The 27623-nt window shown below is 37.6% G+C and overlaps 1 protein-coding gene across 3 annotated transcripts in view; it reads left to right on the top strand.

The window, feature by feature from the left end:
- Positions 1 to 3386: 3386 nt before the first annotated feature.
- SFRP4 (secreted frizzled related protein 4) overlaps positions 3387 to 27623 on the top strand; it is a 139218-nt gene continuing 114981 nt past the window's right edge. For 2 of the 3 annotated variants that reach the window (XM_053714419.1, XM_053714418.1), the window contains exons 1-3: positions 3394 to 4350; positions 16883 to 16963; positions 22731 to 22796. In XM_053714419.1, the coding sequence (XP_053570394.1) occupies positions 3912 to 4350; positions 16883 to 16963; positions 22731 to 22796 (586 nt within the window). In that variant the 5' untranslated portion in view covers positions 3394 to 3911. Of the gene's footprint in view, positions 4351 to 16882; positions 16964 to 22730; positions 22797 to 27623 lie in introns of all 3 variants that reach the window. The other variant, XM_053714420.1, reaches the window with a different exon arrangement.

Consider the following 27623-nt stretch of genomic DNA (forward strand, 5'->3'; position numbering starts at 1 on the left):
GTCAAATCTTTTACCAATAAAGCTTTATTTTGGAAAAAAATATTTAAAATATATTGCACACAAAATTTATAAAGGCTAAAAGATACAAGATCTCAGGTGTTAGGAAAAAAAAGCAGGCAAAGGGCTTTAACATAGAGATACAGACATATACATTGCTAAAGATATACAGGTAGCCCTCAGTTTACGCCGGGGTTAGGTTCCAGAAGGAATGGTTGTAAATCTAAACCGTTGTAAATTGAAACCCAGTTTATAATGTAAGTCAATGGGAAGTGAGGGAGATAGGTTCCAGGCCCCTCTCAAAATTTTCATAAGTAACACCTAATACATTATTTTTAAAGATTTGAAATGAAGACTTTAAATGCTAAACAGCATTATAAACCTAATAAAATAATCACACAACACAGAATATATAATTAAACTAAGTTAAATGAGCAAAAACATCTGCTAAACAACATTATAAACCTAATAAAATCACACAACACAGACTTCACTTGCATTTTTCTGCAAACAGTTCTTGCTATGCATTCCAATCTGGACTGATTTATAGACAAGAAGATCTTGTTCCTTTGAAATCTGCTCGATAGCACAGGTCTGGTTAAACTGATTAATTTCAGCTTGCTTGGCTTTGCTGCAAAACAAGCGGACAGCTCCACCTACTGGCTATATTAATAAATGCACTACTTCTCAATGCTTTTCAATAGCAGTCACATGACTGGGAAAAAAGGTTGTTATTCTGAAACGGTGTAAATTGAACCGTTGTAAAACGAGGGCCACCTGTATATGTATGTTTATATATGTGTATATATATGTGTACATATTTATTTATGTATTTATATGTGAATATATGTATTTACAGACATATATACACATATAAACACATAAATATTTTTGTATACATATACAGCCATATATATAAGTGCATTTGAGCCCTTTGCCGTTAAGTAGATGAAAACATGTAAAAACATATTTTTGCAATATTCATATTTAATAAAGGCTTTAACCATGTATTTACTGTGAATGTTTCACATTCCAATATTCTGCACATAGCAGAATATGTTCTATGTACTTTTAAAGAGATATTCCTATATATATATATATATATATATATATATATATATATATATATATATATATATATTTCTGTATATACAAAATAAAAGGGAAAGTTATGGCCAAACCATAACCAGTGGAAAGTGCTGGTATGAGGAAGTATGAAGAGGTAAGAAGAAGTAAACTTTGAAATGCTTAAGGTTTTATCTGTGGGCGACCTTGTTCCTGGCTGTTTACTGACCTCATATTGATTCAGGGCAGAATCTGTAAGCATTTTTATTGTGTTATAATTTTTTAAAACATTAAACTGTTTTACACTATTGGATTATTTTTTTTGCTTTTTCCCCCCTCATTCTATTTATTTTTTCTGAACGAGACCACCATTATACATCTCTAGTAGGGGCCTGTCTTCTTTCCCTCTCCTTGAGAGAGAATTACCCTTACCTAATAGGAAAGAGGAAAGGTTTGGTGAGTACCCATCTTTATTATTAACATGAAATCAATTGGATTGGGATAATATACTCATAGAGACTGGTGGCGGTCCCATCGTGAGGGAAAGTTTTACCTGTGAAACTGATATACTCCTTAGGATATATGGACTTTGGATTCATTTCAGATGTTATAGTTTCTTTTATTCCTGTGTGCTAATGTTTTTAAATTTCGACTTTTATATCTGTATATCTCTATACCTATATATCAGTGGTCAAGTCCTACAAAAACAAAGTGTGGGAACTCACCAGGACTTCCACCCCCTCACAATTAATATTGTTTTATAAACACACACACTGTATTTATATGTATATAATCTATACACTCTGGGTAATGAAAAGCAAATAACCAATGAAGGGCTGAATAGTTGCCTTTGGGCCTGAGGATGGACACCCATGGTTACATTTTTACATGGCAGGGGAGAAAATTTTATTTGTAATTTAGGATTCAACTGATACAGAATACTGAGAAGCCAAAATGCACACCTTTTAGAACACAATTTCCAGGGCGGACTGATACCTCTGTGTCTAACAGCAACTCTAGACTCCTCCTTTGTCACAGAGTCTCACCCATTTAAGATGCAATAGTCCTATTTCTCCTGAGGGGAGCTAAATAACCCCAGAGCAAGCCACACAGAAATGTAAGCACCATGTGTTCCACACAATGCGGGTTGATCTCACAGCCGGACCGCTGACAGGCTTTCATTTAGTCTATTGTAGGAAGTGTTTACTGCCCATTACTAGAGGATCTCACTATCCCTCTAACCAGACTGTGCCCCATCTCCTCCCACCAGCAGCAGCAGTGTTTACTGAAGAATTTCTGTTTTCTGTCCAGGGGGAACTTAGTTTCACCTGCAAAGTGCAGGAACTCCATTCCCATGCATTCCCACGGGACTTGACCCCTGGTATGCATGATACATTGTTTGAGCTTTAAATTATTTACATAATTTTATAGTTACACAAGATATGATTTAAAAAGTACTCAGCAATAATATAGAGAAATGCAACCACTGCATAAATGTACAGCTCCTGCTCTGTATCATGCGCCCAAACCTGAATCACAATATACAGTTATCAAAAAGTTTGCAACCTCACTGATATGTAAATGTACCCTGCTTCATCATAGAATGTAAGAATACCTGTACTCCAAGATGGCAGCCCCCAGTACAAAGAGGTGGAGCTTCACCATCTCATAACTTTTCAGGGATTAAAATAGGGACATGGCTTTGAACTGAGGTGCAGAAACAGGAGGAAAAGCAATAGTATAGTGTGTAGTAACCATTCTAGAGTAGTTGCGCCCAGCAGTTTAATGTCCCTTTAAGTTTACAATTCATAAAAAAATGATGAGCCTTTTCTTTTACCAGAGTCACTGCCCCCAAAAAAGTGCCTAATCTCTTGTAAGTATAATAACCTGTTTAGCACCTTTTATATTCTTCTCCCTCATATTATGAAGCAGAGGGGACAGTACAGTGCAAACACCAAAATAATTAAAATATAAAGTTTGCACCATCTCCCTTAAAGCCAGACCCACAAATAAGTCAGACTCCTCTGAAATACCATCCATTGTTGTAAATGCTACCTCTCCTAGTCAAATGTATCTGTCTACATTCCTATAAATATCCCCTCACTCATCTGCAGTTAAAAATATTTTTTGCATGAAAGGAAATTGTTATTTTCTTTGTTTCTTAATTTTTATTTTTTCTATTTACTAATTAACAGTAAGTAATCAACATCAGCTTCAGCAAATCCCTCCTTTACACATGAACAGTCCGTCCCTCTAGTGGTTATAAATATAATTTATTTTGCTGTCCCTTTATAAACGTTTAGAGGGGAGGGGTGAGAGCTGAGAGATCTGCATGTAGCAGGGATTACCTATTGCAATTACAGGGTCACTGTATTTTCCTTAGCTTTGTTCTGTTGTGGCTGGATCTGCTGTAACAGGTGGGAGAGGCATATATTTCTTGTTTTTTTTTTTCTCCTCTGCATCGTCAAAGAAAAGAAAGGGGGAGGGAGAAGAGCTTTAATTGAACTTGGAAATTGAAGTGAAATTTAGTGATGTCGCCTTGGGAATACAATGAATAGGGGGTGATGTAACCCTGTCTGCCAAAGAGGGGAAATGAAATGAATTATGCAGCCATGTAAGAAATGTATGTAGTTCACGTCACATGTGCCCCAAGTATAAAAGTAGTTGTACAATGTCTATGTTTCTCTGGGTGTGGGAAACTTGAGGAGAGTTGTTCTATTGTTAAGAAACTTGTGCACAGATAGGCTTTGGCATATGCTCTAACCAACTTGCTGTGTGATCCATCAGCTTGCTCAATATTCCCTTAAAGAGTGTTGTGAAAGTTAACTGGGGATTTCAAGATTTCTACGATGTATGTAGTGATTGCTGCTGCACTTTTTTTGTGGGTAGAGACAGGAGCTTACTCTGCACCCTGTGAAACGGTCAGGATCCCTATGTGCAAACACATGCCCTGGAATATAACCAGGATGCCCAACCACTTACATCACAGCACCCAAGAAAATGCCATTTTGGCTATTGAGCAGTACCAGGAGCTGGTAGAGATCAACTGTAGCCCAGTGCTGAGTTTCTTCCTCTGTGCCATGTATGCACCCATCTGCACCCTGGAATTTCTTCATGACCCTATCAAACCTTGCAAGTCTGTGTGTCAGAGAGCCAAGGATGGCTGTGAGCCTATTATGAAGAGGTATAACCATAGCTGGCCAGAAAACCTGGCATGTGATGACTTGCCAGTGTATGACCGTGGTGTGTGTATTTCTCCTGAAGCTATTGTCACAGATATTCCAGAAGGTAAGACATTTGCTTGCATTATTTGGTTATTTGTTAAATACCAAGCTTTGTATCTAAAAAGTCTTTTATATCTATTTATATAAAAGTGAATTTTGGTGAACCCCTACATTATTAAATAAAGCATATAGTGTTCGTTTATTATAAAAATAGCAGGAATATAGAAATTGCACAATTTATATCAATTTTGGAACACTGGTGTCTATTCTATTCTATTAGAAAAGCCATGCAAAGTGCCTTGCAGGGCTTTAGTACAGTTTTCAAATTCAAGATCATTTAAAACTATTAGAAATCCTTGTTACAAAACAATTGTTAACATTTTGAAAATGATACTATGAAACCTGTACTCAACTAGAATAGGATCAGCAGAATAGTTGCAATTAAAAGGCCATAAAAGTCAAATTTAAACTTTCATAGTTCATATAGGGCATGTCATTTTAAGAGAGTTTTCAATTTACTTCTCTTCTCAAATTTACTTTGTACTCTTGGTATCCTTTTTTGAAATGCATACATAGGTAGGCTCAGGAGCAGCATTGCACTTCTGGGTGTTAGCTGGTGACCGGCAGCTGAACACATATGCATCTTGTCATTGGCTCACCAGATATCTGTAGCTAGCTCCCAGTAGTGCATTGCTGCTCTGGAGCTGTAGTTTTAACTGTGTGTTTAACCTATTTACAATAATAAAATATTTTAACACACTAGGGGCGCGATCCGATATCGATCGCAGTTTGCGGCGCAAGCGAGGGAACCGGCGTCGCCCGCAGTTTCAGCTCGCAACTCGAGCTATCCCATATAGGTCGCCGTCAGATGCTAACGTGCCGTAAGTCTCACAAACCAGCGATGTCCAGAAATCTGCGTAAGTACAAATTTCTGGCGTCGCCAGTGACTTGCGGCACGTTAGAATCTGCCGGCGCCTATAAAACCTGACTAAAGTCTAAAACACCCGCACTGTCTAACACGCCTACCTAACATAGCCCGCACTGTCTAACACGCCTCCCTAACATAGCCCGCACTGTCTAACCCTCTATCCGCTATCCCCCCTCACTAGCCTAACAATAAAAATGCTATTAACCCCTAAACCGCCGCTCCTTTACCCCGCCGCAACCTAATAAAATTATTAACCCCTAAACCGCCGCTCCCGTACCCCGCCGCCAGCTATATTATATCTATAACCCCCTAAAGTGAGCCCCTAACACCGCCGCCATCTATATTAAAATTATTAACCCCTAATCTAAGCCCCTTACACCGCCGCCATCTCTATTAAAATGATTAACCCCTAATTTAATCTACCTACCCTGCCGCCAGCTATATTATCTATATTAACCCTAAGTATATTATAGTTAATATAGGTATTACATTATATATATTAACTATATTAACCCTAATTATATTAGGGTTAATATAGTTAATATAGTTACTATAGTATTTATATTAACTATATTAACTCTATCTAACCCTAACACCCCTAACTAAATTTATATTAAATTAATCTAATTAATTTATAAACTAAAATATTCCTATTTAAATCTAAATACTTACCTATAAAACAAACCCTAAGATAGCTACAATATAATTAATAATTACATTATAGCTATGTTAGGGTTAATATTTATTTTACAGGTAAATAGTTAATTATTTTAACTAGGTATAATAGATATTAAATAGTTATTAACTATTTAATATCTACCTAGTTAAAATAATTACCCAATTACCTGTAAAATAAATCCTAACCTAAGTTACAAATACACCTACACTATCAATAAATTTAATAAACTACTAACATCTATCTAAAAATACAATTAAATTAACTAAACTAAATTACAAAAAAAAACAAACACTAAATTACAAAAAATAAAAAAAAGATTACAAGATTTTTAAGCTAATTACACCTATTCTAAGCCCCCTAATAAAATAATAAACCCCCAAAATAACAAAAATTCCCTGCCCTATTCTAAATTAAACAAATTTCAAAGCTCTTTACCTTACCAGCCCTTAAAAGGGCCTTTTGTGGGGCATGCCCCAAAGAATTCAGCTCTTTTGCATTCAACAAATACAATCACCCCCCCCCCCCCATTACAACCCACCACCCACATACCCCTATTCTAAACCCACCCAAACCCCCCTTAAAAAATCCTAACACTACCCCCCTGAAGATCTCCCTACCTTGTCTTCACCACACCGGGCCGAACTCCTGATCCGATCCGGGCGATGTCGTCCTCCAAGCGGCAAAGAAGAAATCTTCCTCCGGCGACGTCTTCCTCCAAGCGGCAGCAAAGTCTTCATTCTTCCGGCGGCATCTTCAATCTTCTTTCTTCGCTCCGCCGCCGCGGAGCATCCATCCCGGCCGACTGCTAAACTTGGAATGAGGTACCTTTAAATGACGTCATCCAAGATGGCGTCCGCCGAATTCCGATTGGCTGATAGGATTCTATCAGCCAATCGGAATTAAGTTAAAAAAATCTGATTGGCTGATTGAATCAGCCAATCAGATTCAAGTTCAATCCGATTGGCTGATCCAATCAGCCAATCAGATTGAGCTCGCATTCTATTGGCTGTTCCGATCAGCCAATAGAATGCGAGCTCAATCTGATTGGCTGATTGGATCAGCCAATCGGATTGAACTTGAATCTGATTGGCTGATTCAATCAGCCAATCAGATTTTTTTAACTTAATTCCGATTGGCTGATAGAATCCTATCAGCCAATCGGAATTCGGCGGACGCCATCTTGGATGACGTCATTTAAAGGTACCTCATTCCAAGTTTAGCAGTCGGCCGGGATGGATGCTCCGCGGCGGCGGAGCAAAGAAAGAAGATTGAAGATGCCGCCGGAAGAATGAAGACTTTGCTGCCGCTTGGAGGAAGACGTCGCCGGAGGAAGATTTCTTCTTTGCCGCTTGGAGGACGACATCGCCCGGATCGGATCAGGAGTTCGGCCCGGTGTGGTGAAGACAAGGTAGGGAGATCTTCAGGGGGGTAGTGTTAGGATTTTTTAAGGGGGGTTTGGGTGGGTTTAGAATAGGGGTATGTGGGTGGTGGGTTGTAATGGGGGGGGGGGGGGGTGATTGTATTTGTTGAATGCAAAAGAGCTGAATTCTTTGGGGCATGCCCCACAAAAGGCCCTTTTAAGGGCTGGTAAGGTAAAGAGCTTTGAAATTTGTTTAATTTAGAATAGGGCAGGGAATTTTTGTTATTTTGGGGGTTTATTATTTTATTAGGGGGCTTAGAATAGGTGTAATTAGCTTAAAAATCTTGTAATCTTTTTTTTATTTTTTGTAATTTAGTGTTTGTTTTTTTTTGTAATTTAGTTTAGTTAATTTAATTGTATTTTTAGATAGATGTTAGTAGTTTATTAAATTTATTGATAGTGTAGGTGTATTTGTAACTTAGGTTAGGATTTATTTTACAGGTAATTGGGTAATTATTTTAACTAGGTAGATATTAAATAGTTAATAACTATTTAATATCTATTATACCTAGTTAAAATAATTAACTATTTACCTGTAAAATAAATATTAACCCTAACATAGCTATAATGTAATTATTAATTATATTGTAGCTATCTTAGGGTTTATTTTATAGGTAAGTATTTAGATTTAAATAGGAATATTTTAGTTTATAAATTAATTAGATTAATTTAATATAAAGTTAGTTAGGGGTGTTAGGGTTAGATAGAGTTAATATAGTTAATATAAATACTATAGTAACTATATTAACTATATTAACCCTAATATAATTAGGGTTAATATAGTTAATATATATAATGTAATAACTATATTAACTATAATATACTTAGGGTTAATATAGATAACATAGCTGGCGGCGGGGTAGGTAGATTAAATTAGGGGTTAATAATTTTTATATAGGTGGCGGCGGTGTAAGGGGTCAGATTACGGGATAGATAAGGTAGATGGCGGCGGTTTTAGGGGCTCACAGTAGGGGGTTAGTTTATGTAGATGGCGGCGGGGTCCGGGAGCGGCGTTTTAGGGGGTAATAACTTTATTAGGGATTTGGGGGGGGGGGGATCGCGGTTGACAGGGAGATAGACATTGCGCATGCGTTAGGTGTTAGGTTTATTTTAGAAGATCGCGGTTGACAGGGAGATAGACATTGTGCATGCGTTAGGTGTTAGGTTTATTTTAGCAGCTAGTTTAGGGAGTTACGGGGCTCCAATAGTCAGCGTAAGGCTTCTTACGGCTGCTTTTTGTGGCGAGGTGAAAATGGAGTAAGTTTTCTCCATTTTCGCCACGTAAGTCCTTACGCTGCATATTGGATACCAAACTGCGCGGGTTTGGTATACCTGCCTATGGCCCAAAAAACTGCGGGCGACGGCAGAAATATACGCGCGTAACTTCTAGCTTACGCCGTATATAGGATACCAAATCCGCGCAATTCTTGGCGTCGCCGGCTTTTGCGGGCGACGATTTTTATCGGATCGACCCCCAGACTTTTATGTCCCTTTAAGCATTTGGATATTTAAAGAATGTTAATTGGACACTTATAAAAAATGATATAACATTTTTATATTGTTGGTTAAAATGTTATACAGTTAAAAAATGGCATGTTCTTATTAGATAGAGCAAGCTATGTTAAGACTAACGACCATGCACTACTGTGTGTTTAACCCCTGCAAATGGGTTAAACACACAGTATAAGAACTGATCCAGTATGCAGTGCTAGTTACTTACATAGCTGATTCGTGCGAGTAGACATGCTGATTGGATCAACTTTAAACCAGCAGTGCTCTGTGGGTCCCAAGCTGTACTTCTACTATGTGTTTAACCCATTTGCCATAGTCTTTAAAGGGACATGAAACCCCAAATTTTACTTTCATCAATCAAATAGAGTGTATAATTTAAAAAAAAAAAGTTCCAATTTACTTCTTTAATCTAATTTGCTTAATTCTCTAGATATCCTTTGTTGAAAAGCATACCTAGGTAGCCTCAGAAGCTAGGAGCTAGCTGTTGATTGAGGGTGGCACATAAATGCCTCTTGTCATTGGCTTACCAATGTGTTCAGCTAGCTCCCAATAGTGCATTGCTGCTTCTTGAATAAAAGATACCCAAAGAATCAAGCACAAAATGATAAAAGAAGTAAATTTGAAAGTTGTTTAAAATGGTATGCTTTATGTGAATCATGAATGAAACATTTTGGGTTTCATGTCCCTTTAAAATGACATAATCTAACGAATAAGAGCTTGTCATTTTTATACTGTATTCAAACACATTAGGCAGTCATTATCAAAACGAATTCAATCTTATGGAAGTGTACAGAACCCTCCACAAAAAAACTGAAAAGCTTGAGAAACAGTTTTTTTTTAAAAAAAGATTTATTGTGTGTTAACCAAATTCAAGCATAAGTAAAACATATTTTCTTGTAGTCTTATATTCGTAATTCAGGTGGTTTAAAGGGACATTGTACTCAAAAAAAATTCCAGCATGCATGTGAAAAAGCAACGTTTACATGTAAAGAAAATACTTTCTTGCCAAAGTAAAAGGTGTTTAAATTTAAATTGAAACTAATGTTGCAGTAGCTTTATACTTCCTACTAATCATACTGGCTGATAGTGAATTGTAAACTTTACTGAATTAAAGGCCAGTATTAAAGTGAATGTAAATTTTGATGATAAAGTGCCCGGTTTTTATTAAAAACAGGGGCACTTTAATTCATCAAAATTTACTTTTCACTCGTGTTGTGAAAATAATTACCTTTTAATCTTCACAGCAGCTCCAGCTTACTCCGCACGTCGCAAAGCCTCTTCCTGGGTCTAAAATGAGGAATCTGGCTTTCTCCAATCACTGCGTTGAATCAGACGCTGATTCACCCGGGGGGAAGCCATGATTGGAGGATGACCGATCTGTCATTTCTGACGTAGGAAGAGGCTTGCGGCGACCGGGGGAAGCGGAAGCGGCTGTCAAGATCAAAAGGTAAGTATTTTCACAACACGAGTGAAATGTAAATTTTGATGAATTAAAGTGCCCCTGTTTTAAATAGAATTTTTAAAAACCGGGGACTTTATCATCAAAATTTACATTCACTTTAAATAATAATCTTAAAAACAGCGGCACTTTAATTCTTTAAAGTTTACAAAGATGCTTATTTTTTAAAATACTTACCTTTGCGTTATGGTAAACATAACGCAGATCCTTCGCCTGCAACTCCTGATTTCTTTAGCAGATCAATGATGAATCCGGCTTCCTCCAATCGGTGCCCCCTTTGGCATCCAGCTTGTGGGTCACGCAAAGATTGGAGGAAGCCGGATTTGTCATCTATATGCTACTGAAAACAGGGGATGCAGGCGGAGGATCTGCGTTATGTTTACCATAACGCTAAGGTAAGTATTTTTTTTAAAAAAAAGCATCTTTGTAAACTTTAATGAATGAAAATGCACCTATTTTTAAGAGTATTATTTGACACTGGGCTTTAATTCGTTAAAGTTTACAATCACTTTAACTGGTGGAGAGAGACAAATCTTTGCAACTGTTAGAATATTGATTTAATCAGCATAGGGTTTTTTATTTTAAGAAATACATTTTGAAATGCTATATTTTAGTTAAACCAAAACATTGACTACAATGTCCCTTTAACCAATGCAAACACTGTTGTTCCTGGAGGATTGAGATGTCATAAACAGAGGAAGTCAAAACCAGAGATGAATGCAGATTATATTTTTTGCATGCCAGTGTGGAAAACCATTTTGAAATGTAAAAGACATTTAGGTCAAAATTGAAATGCAATTACATGAATTAAATCTTTGGATAGAAACACATTCATAATATACATATATTATCAGAAATGCTTCTAGTAAAAGTAATTACTGTTTTAGTGTTAGAATTGTTACTGCATGTGCATGTGAAGCATAGCTAGATATTCTCAGTGCATTTTAAATACTCAAGCTTCTGAAAGAGCCAGTGGGGCTTGTATCATGTCAGCAATGATGCAAATTAAGTCATTACCAGATGATAAACGCACTTTAGGTGTAGGCTCTCTGAGAAAGTTTAAAATGCTGGTGCACAGAGCATACTTAAAGGGACAGTCTACACCAGAATTTTTATAGTTTAAAAATATAGATAATCCCTTTATTACCCATTCCCCAGTTTTGCATAACCAACATGGTTATATTAATATACATTTTACCTCTGTGATTACCTTGTATCTAAGTGTAGTCACAGCCTGCCCGATCATGCCATTAAACTGAATGTAGCTCGCTCCCGCTACCAGACCAGAGCGGGCCGGCTGAGATATTAGACAGCGTGCCTGCAATGCACTTATGCAAATTAAGACCCGCTCAGTAGAGTCAGGAGCGGCGGTCAGTAAAATTGCATTTTGAAATATAATCTCTGTAGTCTTTAGTTTTATAAACTTGGTGCAAAGCTAATGTTATATAATTCTGAACTATGTGCAGAATGATATCACATTAGTTTGTAGGTTTACTGTCCCTTTAATTGAAGTAAATTGGAATGTTTTTCAAAACTGCAAGCTTAAGTTAAATTATGACAATTTAAATTTGACTTTCATGTCCCTTTAACCCTTTGAGTGCTAATGACGGCTCTGAGCCGTCACAGAGTTTCTCACTCTGGTGCTAATGACGGCTCAGAGCCCTCATGAGCACTCTCCCACCTTGAGGGAGATCTGGGGGCTCCTAACAGCTCCTACCCCAGCGATCGTTGCCTGTAGAGTGACAGGCATCGCCGGGGCTTCACGTGATGCACGGTGACATCACGTGCAATAACGTGATGACATCACCGTGCAACTTTATATATACTTAACAATGTTAAGTATAGGAGGAGGGGGCATGCTGCTTAGATGCCTGTATCTCAGGCATCTAAGTAGCTACAGACCCCCAAGACCCACTGTTGGAAAGGGAATCACCTAACATTTCCAACAGTGTAAGTCTTGGGGGTCTGTAAAAACAATAAAAAAAGTTAAAAAATGTTTTTTCCAACATTAAATAAATTTAAAAAACCTTAGAAAATATTAGCACCCAGGGGGGAAAGTGCTTAGCACTCAAAGGGTTAAATAACTTATTTAATAAAAACTTTTTTTAAGCTTAATTGCTGATAAAGAGAGTAGATTTATTAGAAAATTAAGCACTACAATTTCAACCAGTGAAACCAAGCAGTAAAGTGGTAGCGCAGAGGCCAGCAAATGTGTTATGTTTATCACCTTGGGCTTTTGTGCCATAGGGGTTTCACCTCTGCTATAATTGTTTGAAATGGGGACTACAGCTATTAAGATTGATAATACAAAATTTTATTACTTTTAAAAAAAATTCAATGTGCCAAGATTTTTAACAAGTATTCTGTTAAAGGGCCATAATACCCAAATGTTTAAACACTTGAAAGTGATGCAGCATAGCTGTAAAAAGCTGACTAGAAAATATCACCTGAACATCTCTATGTAAAAAAGGAAGATATTTTACCTCAAAAGTTTCTTAGTAGCCACATCCCATGGTAAAGGACTTCTAAGCAACAAATCAGTATGTCTGTCCCGGGACAGCGGAAGGAGCGAGCTTACATGCACTCTCATCTTATTTCCCTATTCAGTGTAAGGAAGTTTACAATGAAATCTCATGAAAGTTAAGTGAAATCTCATGAGATCACAGTAAAAGAGTTCATGACCTCAGCACTGTTGATGCTGATTGCTGTTCGTTTCTTCCTTTTTTTTTTTTTTACCTGTAGCTGAGCAACAGCTGAAGTATATTTTTTTTACACAGAACTTACTCTGCTGAGCTGAGGAGATTGTCAGGTAAAATATTTTCTTTTTTTACATAGAGATGCTCAGGTGATATTTTCCTGTCAGCTTTATACAGTTATACTGTATCAGTTTTAAATGATTTAGCATATGAGTATTATGTCCCTTTAAATAAACTGTAAGAATAGATTTGTACTGCAGAGGTTTGAATGTGTTATTTTGGGTTCTTCTCGCGGCCCATACTGCCATCTCTATGTGGCAACCTTTTTCTTCTTCTTTTTTATATTTAAGATTTTAAAAGGCAAACTGCGCAGCCAATCAGATACCATACCACCTGCCCCATAGTCTAAACAGAGCATGCGCCAGCTCCTCTGCATAGATGCAGAAAAGTGTGTGCACAGTCTGTTTAGCTTGAGGGGTGGGTAGTACAGTATCTGATTGGCTGTAATACCCACTATTTATAAAGGCTTTATACTTGAGGCTAAAGGTGTGGGCCAGCAAGGACCACCTGAAGGGGTTTAAAACTACCTATTGGAAATGTTTAAGAAGACGTAAGCCTTCTATTGTCTGTATTGCAATTATTGTAACGCAGTGCAGCACAAACGTAGGATGTGTCCCTTTAAAGTGAAGGTTAACTTACCTGTATGTCAAAATAGAATTCAATTCACTGTCACAAATTAATATGAGTTTTATTCATCAACCTGTATGAAATCATCTTGAAATAAAGTTATCGCCGTATAAAATCAATATTTTAAATTTTTTACAATCAACCCGTTTTTTTTTTGTGTTTGTTTTTTCTTCTTGATCACGTTCTCCAAACTACCAATTGAAATTCTGGCCGTTAGGCAGCCGTGGATCTACGTCATCCGCCTACTATTCAAAAAGCGCATGCGCTACTGTCCTATTCTACATCTTGTACTCCAACGCATGCTCCCGTTTCACGCATGCGTAATAGCTTTCAGTCGGATCACCCGCAGTAAATATCGTTGCAAACAGGTCACGTCTAAAAAAAAACCTGTTGCTCTCTTGATCGCACAACATAGTACTGAATGAATACTGTATAATTATTCTTTCAATGCTATGTTGCAAACAGCGATTAACGCATGCGCATTGTTGGTTGAGGTTGAAGAGTATCGCATGCGCATTAGTCCTAGAAATTGAAGATATGCGCATGCGCATTACTTCCGATCGTTGTGCACACGACGGGTGGGACCGCTCTATACATAACAACATTAAAAATCCGGAAGCTGAGGTGGGGAGGAGTTTACATGCTAACGGTAGGCAGCTTACTATAATTAAAAAATATTGAAATATGTGATGTAAAATGAAATAAACAGAGCTATTAGCTTATTATGTTAGTCAAGGATGCATTAGTAGTATTAGCTGCTAACTAGCCAAAGTCTATAGAGCTGACAGGGCATTAAACCCCAACAGAATACTCCCTGTGTTCTCCAAGGACCTATTTCATAGGAACACCACCTGCCTGCGCCCAGCTACTATGGGCTAGATTACGAGTGGTGCGCTAGCAGTTACGTGTGAGCGAAAAAGGGGTTTATTGTGGGAGTTTGCGCAAGTTGGGTTTAGTGCCCATATTACAAGTGGAAATTAAACATGATTGCTTAAGCACAATTGATGTTAAGGCTTGTCGGGGTAGCACATTCTTAGAACTATGGTTAACTATTTCACAAAAGAAAAAAGTGTCACAAAAGACATAAAAAATACATCACAAAGTACTGTTACCATCATAATAATCCCATCTAATATTTTTTTTTTTTATAAGGGCTCCAAGATATGAGGTCTCAGGTGTTTAACATTGAGATACATACATATACATATCTAACACTGACTCCTTTATCGCTGCCTTGGAATATAAATGTTAAAATATTGTTTTCAGGACTGGGCTAAGCCCTTAACCCCTTAATGACCGCAACGTAACATGTAGGTCGCCTGTTGTTAAGGGTTTTCTTTTTTTAAAATAGTGTGGCGCTATTATACCCTCCCTTCTTGTCACCAGAAATAGTGCAAGACAGCGCTATTAATAGCACAATCCCCACAGAAAGACTAGCAACGCACAAGGTACGTCGCTGGTCCTTAAGGGTCTAAAAAAAAATGTTTTTTTTTTAAATAGTAAAATGTAGTAGACTTTGGGGCCTATCTATCAAGCACCGAATGCAGCTTGATGTCCCGTGTTTCTGGCGAGCCTGCAGGCTCGCCAGAAACAGCAGTTATGAAGCAGCGGTCTAAAGATGAGGCGAACAGGAATCGCCACAATTTAACCCGATTGAGTACAATCAGTTTGATTGACAGCCCCCCTGCTGGCGGCCCATTGGCCGCAAGTTTGCAGGGGGCGACGTTGCACCAGCAGCTCACAAAAACTGCTAGTGCAATGCTGAATACGGAGAGCGTATTGCTCTCCACATTCAGCGATGTTTGTCGGACCTGATCCGCACTGTCGGATCAGGTCCGACAGACATATGATAAATAGGCCTCATCATCTGAAATAAATAGGGGAATTATAGCATAAGACAGGTTTGAAAGAATTTAAAGGGACATAAAGGAGCAACAAAAAGAAAGTGTTCTAAGAAAAGGTTTATTATTGTTGCGCTATTGTGCAAACATAAAACAAAACATAAATGAAATCAGCTCCAGAGCAGCACAGACAAACTTCAGGCCATGTTGAGCTCTGGAATTAGTAGTGCTCTGCTCTTCTGGAGGTAACTTAAACTTAAGGTTGCCACCTCAGCCATGTTTTCCTGGGCCCTTATGAGTTGCACATGCTGCAGGGTGTGCAGGGAGGAACATGTATTATGTTTCTGGACAGCACTATTTATATTCCTCCCTGCACACCCTGCAGCATGTGTAACTTATAAGTGTTCTGTATTTTAAGGGACAGGTGGCAACCCTACTTAAACTGTGTGTTTAACTCATTGCGGGGGGCATATTAAAACATACTTATGTTCAAGCAATAGTACAATAATACATTGTACTATGGTATTATTGCTCCAGTTTTAAAGGGACATTAAACACACACGCACCACATTCTAATTATGGGTGCCACCATTTTGGAACTTAGGTTACACTGCAGGTATCTGAAGGAGAGTTGCTGCACATGTGCAAACACATCAGCACTGGAATGTTATGAAAGGTAGATTTCAACATGGCAGCACACATAACTACAGGGATGTGGGGAATAACCTCAGTACTGTGCTTATAAAATGTATTTAGTGCTTAATAGCCCTTTAAGCTTGTATGGCTTTTAAATAAACTAGGTCAGCAGAAATACAGAAATGTGCAGTCTTCAACATACTAATGATAAAGGATGTTTTTGTCAGAATAAACTAAGAAATAATGGCTTATTTTTAGCTCATTGGAATTTTAGAGGCCTCAGTTACAGGATCTCAATTTCTGTAACGTTGCAAGTGTCTTGATATTTGTGGGAAATGTCTTTCACACCTGTTTAAATAACTAATCTGGTTAAAAGGAAATCATAAGATTCTGAAGAGAAGTTTCATTCTGTTTACTTTGGAGACCTTCTAATGTGTAGTGTATTAGAAAATATATCTTCTAATATTCTTATTAAAAAATAAAAACAGTTTATGGCACTAATTTAATTATGTCAACTTTATTTAAAAAATTTTTGGTTTTTTTTACAAATTGTCAAGCCAAACCAAACACAAGGTCTTAAGCAACATTTAGCTTAGATTATTAAATGTATTTATGTTGCGGTAGCAAAGGAAATATCATGTCCATTTGAAGAGTTATGTTTAAAGACTCCCTTTCTCCTGGTGTTTTTTGGCATTGTACAGATATTTTCATTGGCAAATTATGTTGTGTTCTTTTTAGATATAAAGTGGACAGAATTTACACAAGATGTTGTAGTCCCGGAAAGACCTAGACTTAATCATTGCAAAAGTCAAAACATGGGTAATGTTAAATCATCTTTTTTTTTTTTCTTATAAAAATATATATCATATTTTTGTTATCCTTGACTAACATTTAATATGAAACACTCTGTTTACTTTATGATATGTATAGTTTAGTTATAAATGAATGTCTGCTGCTGGCCTGTTTTAGACCAATGTAATATATAGTAGATGCATTATTTATAGGGATGGGCGAATGTGTCAAAAGTACATTGATACATAATAGATCCTAATATATCGATTTGAATTTTTCTATTTCAAATGTTGCATAAATCCAATACTTAATTTTAGTGAGCATTAGAAATACTATTAAAAATATATAAATTTAAAGTTTGCTAATTTGAATATTAAAGGGATATAAAAACCCCAATTTTTCTTTCATGGTTCAGATAGAGCATGCAGTTTTAAGCAACTTTTTAATTTACTCCTATTATCAAATTTTATTCCCTCTCCTGGTATCTTTAGTTGAATAAGCAAGAATGTAAGCATAGGAGCCTGCCCATATTTAGGTCAGCCCCCTGGGTACTGCTAGCTCATTGGTGGCAACATTTAGCCACCAATCAGCAATCGTTACCCAGGTTCTGAACTAAAAATTGGCAACCACCAATGAGCAAGTGCTACCCAGGTTCTGAACCAAAATTTGGTTGACTCCTAAGCTTAAATTCCTGCTTTTTCAAATACAGATACTAAGAAAACAGAGTAAAATTGATAATAAGAGTAATTAAAAAGTAACTTAAAATGTGGGTTTCATATCCCTTTAAATAATTTAAAGTGAGCATTAGAAATACTATTACAAATATATTGATAATAATTTTTCTAATTTTGAATATTAAATTTAACGATAGCATTAGAAATACTATTACATTAAACAAATATTAGAATGTTGTACAAACAACATCGAAACAAATGAAGGAACAAATGTGTAAAAAATTGTTTAATTTGTTTGAATGCTCCAAAACATTATCCCACCCCTAATTATTTGTTACACTCTATGTCTTTTTGTTTGGTATTAATGTAAACAAATATAAAAGTGCAAAAAGAAAATGATCTAATTCATTACAGCATTTTTGTATTGCACTATTGCGCGCATAGAACTATTTAACCCCTTTGAAAGATGTTAAAAACATAATTGAAGTTAGCACTCCGGAGCAGCAATGCACCAATGGTTTGTAGCTAAAAAAAAGAGTTAGTGAGCCAGTGACAAGAGGCATGTGGGGAGCAGCCAATAAGCAGCCAAGTGCAGAAGACCATTGTTGCTTGTGGCTAAAGGTTGCTATTATTACGATGATCACTTGACAGCTATAAGGACATGAAACCACTTATTGGATGGTGGGACTCCTACCTTTTCAAAATGAGGGTTCTTATGCTATAGTTCTATGGAAACAGGGAGAGGCCTCTTTAGAGTCGCCAGAATCCTCAAGATACAAGATCCTCAAGATTGATGCTGTGAGGTTCACCTGCAATTTCTCTTTAATAGATAAATTTCACTTCTTCACTCACTGTATCCCTGAGACAGACAATTGTATTTAATACTACGTTTTAGGTATTGCAGAAATAGATTTAATATCAAACCTGTTTCACATAATCACTAAGATTAAAGGACAACTAAGCTAATAGTTATTAGTAATAATACTAATAATTGCATAATCAGTAAATGTATAATAAAAAGACAATGCAAAAGCACTTACTTTGAATTTTAAATGAGTAGTAGATTTGTTTCTGACAAATTAAAAAATTAGTCTATTTTTCCTCCTAGTGCATCATGTGACTGCTATCAGCCAATCACAAAATGCTTATAGGTATATTCTGTTATTTTCTTGCACATGCTCAGTAGGATCTGGTACCTCAGAAAGTATGCAAATAAAAAGAGAGTGCATTAAAATAATGGAATTGAATTACAAAGTTGTTTACAATTGAGTACTCTATCTCAATCATGAGAATTCAATTTTAACTTTAGTGTTCATTTACTGTAATAATTTGTGATATTAAAGGGACAAAAACCCTCTCCACATTAAACAGCTATATCTTGAAACTTAAGGATAATTTAAGTTAATACAGCTTTCATTTTCTGAAAGAGCAGATTGCACAGATTCCTATTGTGTTTTTACACTGCCCTCTAAATACTTACATGTGTTACTTAAGTAATGACTCTGGATTGGCTGATAGTTTACTCTAATGTTTATAATTACGTTAGACATAACTGTTGGCCATGTATTTGATTGCATATAGTGTATTGTCAATCTGCAATGTCCTCCTGGACGTCTTCAAACTACCTTGAGTGCAATCTCTCAAAAACTTATTTTTGTGGCACAGTGATCTCACTTCACAAATGCAAGACTTGGCAAATCCTGTAATTCTAACATACGTATTATCTCTAGACCTCCACCCTTCTTTACCTAAGACGCCACCAAAATATTATATTCCTAAATGGCCTTCCGTGTCTCCTCTCCATTCTATCCTACATACCTAGGCTAGAGTTATCCACCTAAACCTCTAATCCACCCACTACCCTACTCTGTCATTGCCTTTACTGGTTTACCCATCTGCTTATAATCCAGTTCAAAATACTGATCCTAACCTATTAAGCCCTTATTATTTTTATACCAAACTATATTACCTAACTTATCTACAGATACTCCTGGCCAGGGATGGTGCTAGCCCCCCCTCCAGCATAATGGCTGCCCCCCCCCCCCATGTTTGCCCCATCTGTGATCTTCCCTTGTTTTGCCCACCACCTCTCAACCCAGGCCCACCCCAGTCTTGTCCATGAAATGCTTGACTCTGCCCATGATACATCTTGCATCATCCACTGCATGTCCAGTCCCATTCCTCCCATTGCAGCCTTGCACACAAAACACAGGTGAGCCTCCAGGAAGTATACCCCAAATGTCTTTTCTGGAGACGCCACTGCTCCTGGTTCTATCAGACTGTTTACCAAGTGCTCTTTTAAAACCTACAAATTTAGAGAGGACTACCACCTCTGCTCTAAAGTTTCCTCATCATCCTGACAAAATAAACATTGAACTGCCTTGTTTCACTGCTACAACTACAAATCCATATGACAAGCTACCCCTCACTTTCATTCTCCTTACCCCTCCTCTTGTATTGATTTTTTTTGTTTAGCCTCTTTTATGTATTTACATTTATTTTTCTTTACCATGAATCAGTATAAATTTGTATCCATACTGATGTAATCAGCCTATGGAATTTGGTATCACTTTATTCAGACCAACTATGATAATAATTTGTAGGTCCATGCTAGGAATTCAAACTGTAATTTTGAATATGCCTAGAAACCTATATTTATTAATATATCTACCTATATATATAAATATGTATGTATTTATATATTGAAATATGCCCAGACACCTATATTTATTTACACAATATATATATATATATATATATATATATATATATTATATACACACATATGACTGCACCTCACTGACGAAGACCAAAAAAGGCTGAAATAATCATCTAGGGTTGAAATGTTCCTTGTTCAGAGAAGGATTACTTGGTATTTTGGGGCTGGACTGACCTTAGACAGAATCAGACTGATATACTTCAGGAAAGTTCTCTTTGAAAAGCACAATTGGGCTAAAAGAAGCTACTCCCAGGTGGTAACCATGCCATAGAACAAGCTACTGAGCTGTTGTTTTTGTTCCTGAGAGAGCGCTTCTCTTTCTGTATGTATTTGTAATATGACCCTAGGGAAGTCTCCCTAACGGTGATGGGAAAAGCCAAAATTGGACTCCTTGCCAAATGCGCTCAGAGGAATATGGCTGCCTCTCATTGACGAAGCCCAAAGAAGGCTGAAATGATCGTCTGGGGTTGCAATTTCCCTTGTTCAGAGGAGAATTCCCTGGTATTTTGGGATGGACTGACTTTGTTAAGTGGGATCAGACTAATATACATTAGGAAAGTTCTTCTCTGTGAAAATCACAATTGAGCTATAAAAGGCTTCTCCCAGGTGGTAAATCACCATAAAACAGACTACTGAGCTGTTCATTCTGGAGAAAGTGCTTATCTTTCTGTATGTATGTACGGTATCCCACAAAAGTGAGTACACCCCTCACATTTTTGTAACTATTTTATTATATCTTTTAATGTGACAACACTGAAGAAATGACACTTTGCTACAATGTAAAGTAGTGAGTGTACAGCCTGTAAAACAGTATAAATGTGCTGTCCCCTCAAAATAACTCAACACACAGCCATTAATGTCTAAACCGATGGCAATAAAAGTGAGTACAACCCTAAGTGGAAATGTCCAAATTGGGCCCAAAGTGTCAATATTTTGTGTGGCCACCATCATTTTCCAGCACTGCCTTAACCCTCTTGGGCATGGAGTTCACCAGAGCTTCACAGGTTGACACTGGAGTCCTCTTCCACTCCTCCATGACAACATCACGGAGCTGGTGGATGTTAGAGACCTTGCACTCCCCCACCTTCTATTTGAGGATGCCCCACAGATGCTCAATAGGGTTTAGGTCTGGAGACATGCTTGGCCAGTCCATCACCTTTACCCTCAGCTTTTTTAGCAAAGCAGTGGTCGTCTTGAAGGTGTGTGTTGGGGTCATTATCATGTTGGAATACTGCCCTGTGGCCCAGTCTCCGAAGGGAGGGGATCATGCTCTACTTCAGTATGTCACAGTACATGTTGATATTCATGGTTCCCTCAATGAATTGTAGCTCCCCAGTGCCGGCAGCACTCATGCAGGCCAAGACCATGACACTCCCACCACCATGCTTGACTGTAGGCAAGACACATTTGTCTTTGTACTACTCACCTGGTTGCCGCCACACACGCTTGATACCATCTGAACCAAATAAATGTATCTTGGTCTCATCAGACCACAGGACATGGTTTCAGTAATCCATGTCCTTAGTCTGCTTGTCTTCAGTTAACTGTTTGCATGCTTTCTTGTGCATCATCTTTAGAAGAGGCTTCTTTATGGGATGACAGCCATGCAGATCAATTTGATGCAGTGTGCAGTGTATGGTCTGAGCACTGACAGGCTGACCCCCAACCCTTCAAACTCTGCAGCAATGCTGGCAGCACTCATACGTCTATTTCCCAAAGACAACCTCTGGATATGACACTGAGCACGTGCACTCAACTTCTTTGGTCGACCATAGCGAGGCCTGTTCTGAGTGGAACCTATCCTGTGAAACCACTGTATGGTCTTGCGTACTGTGCTGCAGCTCAGTTTCAGGGTCTTGGCAATCTTCTTATAGCCTAGGCTATCTTTATGTAGAGCAACAATTCTTTTTTCCAGATCCTCAGAGAGTTCTTTGCCATGAGGTGCCATGTTAAACCTCCAGTAACCAGTATGAGAGAGTGTGAGAGCGATAACACCAAATTTAACACACCTGATCCCCATTCACACCTGAGACCTTGTAACACTAACGAGTCACATGACACCGGGGAGGTAAAATGGCTAATTGGGCCCAATTTGGACATTTCCACTTAGGGGTGTACTCACTTTTGTTGCCAACGGTTTAGACATTAATGGCTGTGTGTTGAGTTATTTTGAGGGGACAGCAAATGTACACTGTTAAACAGACTGTACACTCACTACTATACATTGTAGCAAAGTGCAATTTCCTCAGTGTTGTTACATGAAAAGATATAATAAAATATTTACAAGAATGTGAGGGGTGTACTCACTTTTTTTCTGGGATACTGTATATGTGTATGTATTATATATATATACCTAGAAACCTGTATTTATTTATACTGTCTTTTTTTTTTTTTCTTCCAGATCGTTGCAAGTGCAAAACAATTAAACCTTCCTTAACAATGTACCTGACGAAAAACTACAGCTACGGTGAGATATATGTTTGAATGTTTTTCAAACACCAATTTATCATATGAAATAATTATTTGAAACTATTCATATTATAAATATATTAGAGACTTATCAATCTGTGCATAGGGGCTGCTATGGAATAGGGGTTTTTCAAGTATACTGTGTAGCCTAGAAATACTTGTTATTTTTTGTGATACAATGAATATTCCTTGCAAGTCTATCCACTTCTATAAAAAATATGCTCAAGCCATGGAAAACACTTAAATACAGTATCACTCGATTTAGTATAGATATGTTTACATACAGTAGAGCTTAATGTGGTTGTTTTTACGTTTCTATTGGTTCATGCTTCATGAGATTAGAAGCAAAATACTGATACAAAAACTTATTCTAGTTTGTTTATTTATTACACACTTACAAAACTTGATTTCTGCTAATTACCGGCTTTAAAGATTACACAAAAAGAACAACTTTATCGCTCTGACATATGACATCTTTGCTAACATCACTGGTGATCTTACATATAATATGAATCACCATCCTTTAATTACTGCCTTTAAAGCACCACTGAATAACAGTATTTTGAAAAGTTCTGAAAATTGCTGTGCTGGTACATTATTTTAAATGGAAATGAAACCCGAATATTTTCTTTCATGATTCAGATAGAGAAAACTATTTTAAACAACATTCCAGTTTACTTCTATTATCTAATTTGCTTCATTCTATAGGTATCCTTTGTTTAAATTTAGCTTCTGTGACGCGTATAGACCACAGCCCAGACTGCCAATCTATTTCGGGTTTGTTTTCCTGCATGGTGATTGACATTATTTAGTGTCCAATCACAGAGTGCCAATTATAATATCAAATGCAACCGGACTGCACAATGGTATGTAAAAAGGAAACAGTATAGCCCTGAATTCAGTGAAGCTGTCAGCTGTTCTCTATTAAATACCATATTTGCTACCTACAGAAAAAAATATTTATTTTGCATTGGAAAGATTTATTTTAAATGTCATCTGTAAGAGCAGGAGCTGCTGCTGCTGCTGCTGTCAAATTATTTATGTTATACTGCTAATGAGTACTGTAATACATTATATATACGTTATGTATACAGTATATTCAGTATCTCACAAAAGTGAGTACACCCCTCACATTTTTGTAAATATTTTATCATATCTTTTCATGTGACAACATTGAAGAAATGACACATTGCTACAATGTAAAGTAGTGAATGTACAGCCTGTATAACAGTGTAAATTTGCTGTCCCCCCAAAATAACTCAACACACAGCCATTAATGTCTAAACAGTTGGCAACAAAAGTGAGTACAACCCTAAGTAGAAATGTCCAAATTGGGCCCAGTTATGTGTTTGCCGGCAAACTGGTATATGAGATTGTCATAGGGAGCTCTTGTCATCATGGAGTGCATTAGGCTTTCGATCTTTTGAAGTTGTTGATCGCGATGATCTTGTGAGTTGGATACCCCGGTGATTGCCATCCTACTTTTTAGATTAGTGGAGTATAATGTGTAGAGTACTTTGCCATAGCTAGTTAAGGCCAAGTACCTCGGAGATCCGAGGAGGAAGCGTTGCCTATTGTGAGCCACTGCTCTATGCCTATGACATCCAGTACTGAGCTCTAATGTCAAGAATACAGCTCAGATAGTTAATATAGGCTTCCCACAGTAGAAATCAGTAGATTATGGCGTAAATTGGGTGGTTTTGCTGTAAGATTTCTCTGATAATTGGCGGACTGTCAGTGTATCTACTAGAGCTCATGAAGTGGCGACCGTTCAGGATCGCTGTTCGGAAATGCCCCACTGTGCATGCTCTTTTTATGTGTACTCCCTATAGTCTCCTCCACTCAAAAAGTTTATTCCTGCAGTACCGGTGACATCACTTGTGATGTCATCTGCTCTGACTGAGCATGCATTACGTCCACACTTGACTACATATATATATATAAACATCAAAGTAGAAAGTCTGTGTTGCTACAACAAAGGCATAATATTTCAGTCCAAAAACATATGAACACTTTCTTTATGTGCTTACACTACCGTTCACTCTGAGCATAATGGAAATAATGGTGAGAGTCCATCCACCCTGTGCATTTGTCTGTGGGTCAGGTTGTGCGTTTCAGACTAAGGCTATACATCAGATGCAATATGTGTATAAGTGCTGGGGACCAGGCCCCGTGCAGCCTGTGGCCGCTTGCAACTCACGATTACTGTCGTGGCCTCTCGGTCTGATACAGCAGTCCTCCTGCCTCTCTCCTTCGGTCTCCCAACTTGCAGCTCCAGGGCTGTCTGAGACGTCTGTAGCGTCGGGAGTCCTCCGTGTCCACGTGGTAGAGTGACGTCAAATCCTTGCGCCGGATGTCTGGTACTGGCGCCGAAGTAGTTTCGTAGTGTAAGCACTGTTGCCTGTATCCTTTAGGAAGAAAGTTGCCGAGCTTGGTGACCCCGGATCCTGGCCATAGATACACAAAAAAATGAGGAAAAAATTTGATCCGTAGGTCAGATGAGTGAGTTAAAAACAACTTTATTTGTTATCCATTAAAAAGTCCCTGGAGGGGTCCTACAGCAAAGAAACATAGAGCACTGTGTACTCAAGCTGACATGTTTCGGCTGTGTGCCGTAATCATAGCTTGATTGAGTGCATCAGTGCTAACCATTTAAAAGACAATGTTAATTCTGATTGGTTAAAACATAATTACACATTTTCAATGTTAGAACTAAAGTGCTGTGTTAACCTATTCCCTGCCTGATTATTTTGTGCTGCTGACCAACTACTAACTTTTGTTGAAGAATTACATTCTTGTATTTGTATGTAAGTGTAGATATGGAAAACTGTGAAAAGTTATTTGAAAATTTGGACCTAATGCACTATATGACCATCATTAAAGTGGGTGAAATAAATTAGGCATTCTATTTTGCGTTGTTTTTAAACACTCTGTTTAGCGCATTATTTCTGTTTTGTGTATTAATTATGTACCTAAGTTGTAACACTAACTGATTGAGGATCGTACCTATAGTGAATAAAATTCTTGTTGTAGTTTTTATCTATCTACTTGGAAGACCTCTGATAAGTTTCACTGGACTGGTGACTTATTATACATTATGCTTACTAATCAATATCATTATGTAAGTGCATAACAGAGACACTTCTTTTTCTTCTCTAGTGATTTATTCTGTTTACTGTTAAGGTACGAAAAAGTATATGTATTACACATTTATCTAAATGTTCTGTCTAACAATCAAAGCTTTTTCCCAATAGTATGTTATGAGATTTTTAGGAATTTGAAAATCTGAGGTACTTAGTGTTTGCTTAGTAATGTTGTGTGAATATGAATATAATTCTACAGTACTGTTTATTAATTTGTTACTATTGCCAATAGTTTATTAGATCATATTCGGAGTTCAGACCCCTTGGCACTCTTGTTTGTAGTTTAAAGATCCAATACATCTCTCTTTTTCCCAAAATTAGATTCCTGTCCCCACCTCTTAAAGGGGTTTTGATTCTTTCAATGGCTTGCCATCTCAGAGTGGTACTGCTTTTATTGTGTGAATCTTTGAAATGTCTGACCAAGGGGGTAGTTGCCTCTCCCATTTTGATGGTAGACAAATGATTACGTATTCGGACATTAACCTCAGTTGAGGTGAGTCCTACATATTGCAGCTTACATTCCACACAGGATAGAACATATATGACATAGGAGGATGTACAGTTTAGGCAGGAGGTTATTTTAAACACTTCACCTGTGACTTCTGAACGAAATTCATTCGAGATAATGGCTTTGTCACACAGTTTACATCTGGCCCTACCACATCTGTACATCCCCCTATGCCTAAGCCAAGAGCTTTCTTCTGTGCCTGTTATCCTGGGCAATTCAGAGGGTGCCAAATAATTTCCTATAGTTTTGCTTTTCCGATAAGAGCATCTGAGGCCCCTATCCACACTGTCTACAAGTCTGTCATCAGCTTTAAGTAGATGGAAGTGTTTGTTGATTATACCACAGATGTTCTTATAATCCGTGCTATAATCTGTTACAAATGTAACTTTTCCTTCCTGGGTGGATGGATTGGAGGATCTTAATGATCCCTGTAAGAGTGCCTTCCTATCCAGTCTGTCTACCTGTGACTTCGCTTGCTTGACAGTATATTTGGGATAGCCCCTTTGCAAGAGTCTCTTCTCCAGATCTCTGCTTTGTGCCTGATAAGTGCTCTCATCTGTACAGTTTCTTTTTGTTCTGATGAGTTCACCTTTAGCCACTGCCAGTGGAACTTGCTTAGGATGGCAACTCTTTGCGTGAAGCAAAGTGTTTCTTGTAATCGGTTTCCGATAAGTACTTGTTCTGACTCTGCCATTTTCAGCAACTGTTAGGGTAAGGTCTAGAAAATGTATCTGACTAGTATTGGTCTCATGAGTAAATCTGAGACCTATGCTGTTGTTATTCAGTTTGGTCATAAAGTCAGACATTTCATTGTCTGTACCCTGCCAGACAAACAAGAGATCATCTATGTATCGCCTATAAAAGGCGATACATAGTTTATGATCATTTTCTTCTCCATAGATGTGGGACAGCTCCCACCAACCCATAAAAAGGTTGGCGTATGAGGGCGCAAATTTGGCCCCCATTGCTGTCCCACACCTCTGGAGAAAAAAGTCCTCATTAAACCTGAAATAATTGTGATTGAGGAGAAAGTTAGTGACTCTCAGAATATACCTGATAAATGTTTCATCAAAATAGGAAAATTCCTCTAGAAAGAAGGCTATAGCTTTTAAGCCTTCTCCATGTGGAATGGAAGAGTACAGAGCCGTGACATCAATTGTCAGCCACTTAAAAT

The sequence above is a fragment of the Bombina bombina genome, chromosome 5 (genome assembly GCF_027579735.1).
Source record: "Bombina bombina isolate aBomBom1 chromosome 5, aBomBom1.pri, whole genome shotgun sequence".
Taxonomy (NCBI): Eukaryota; Metazoa; Chordata; class Amphibia; order Anura; family Bombinatoridae; genus Bombina; species Bombina bombina.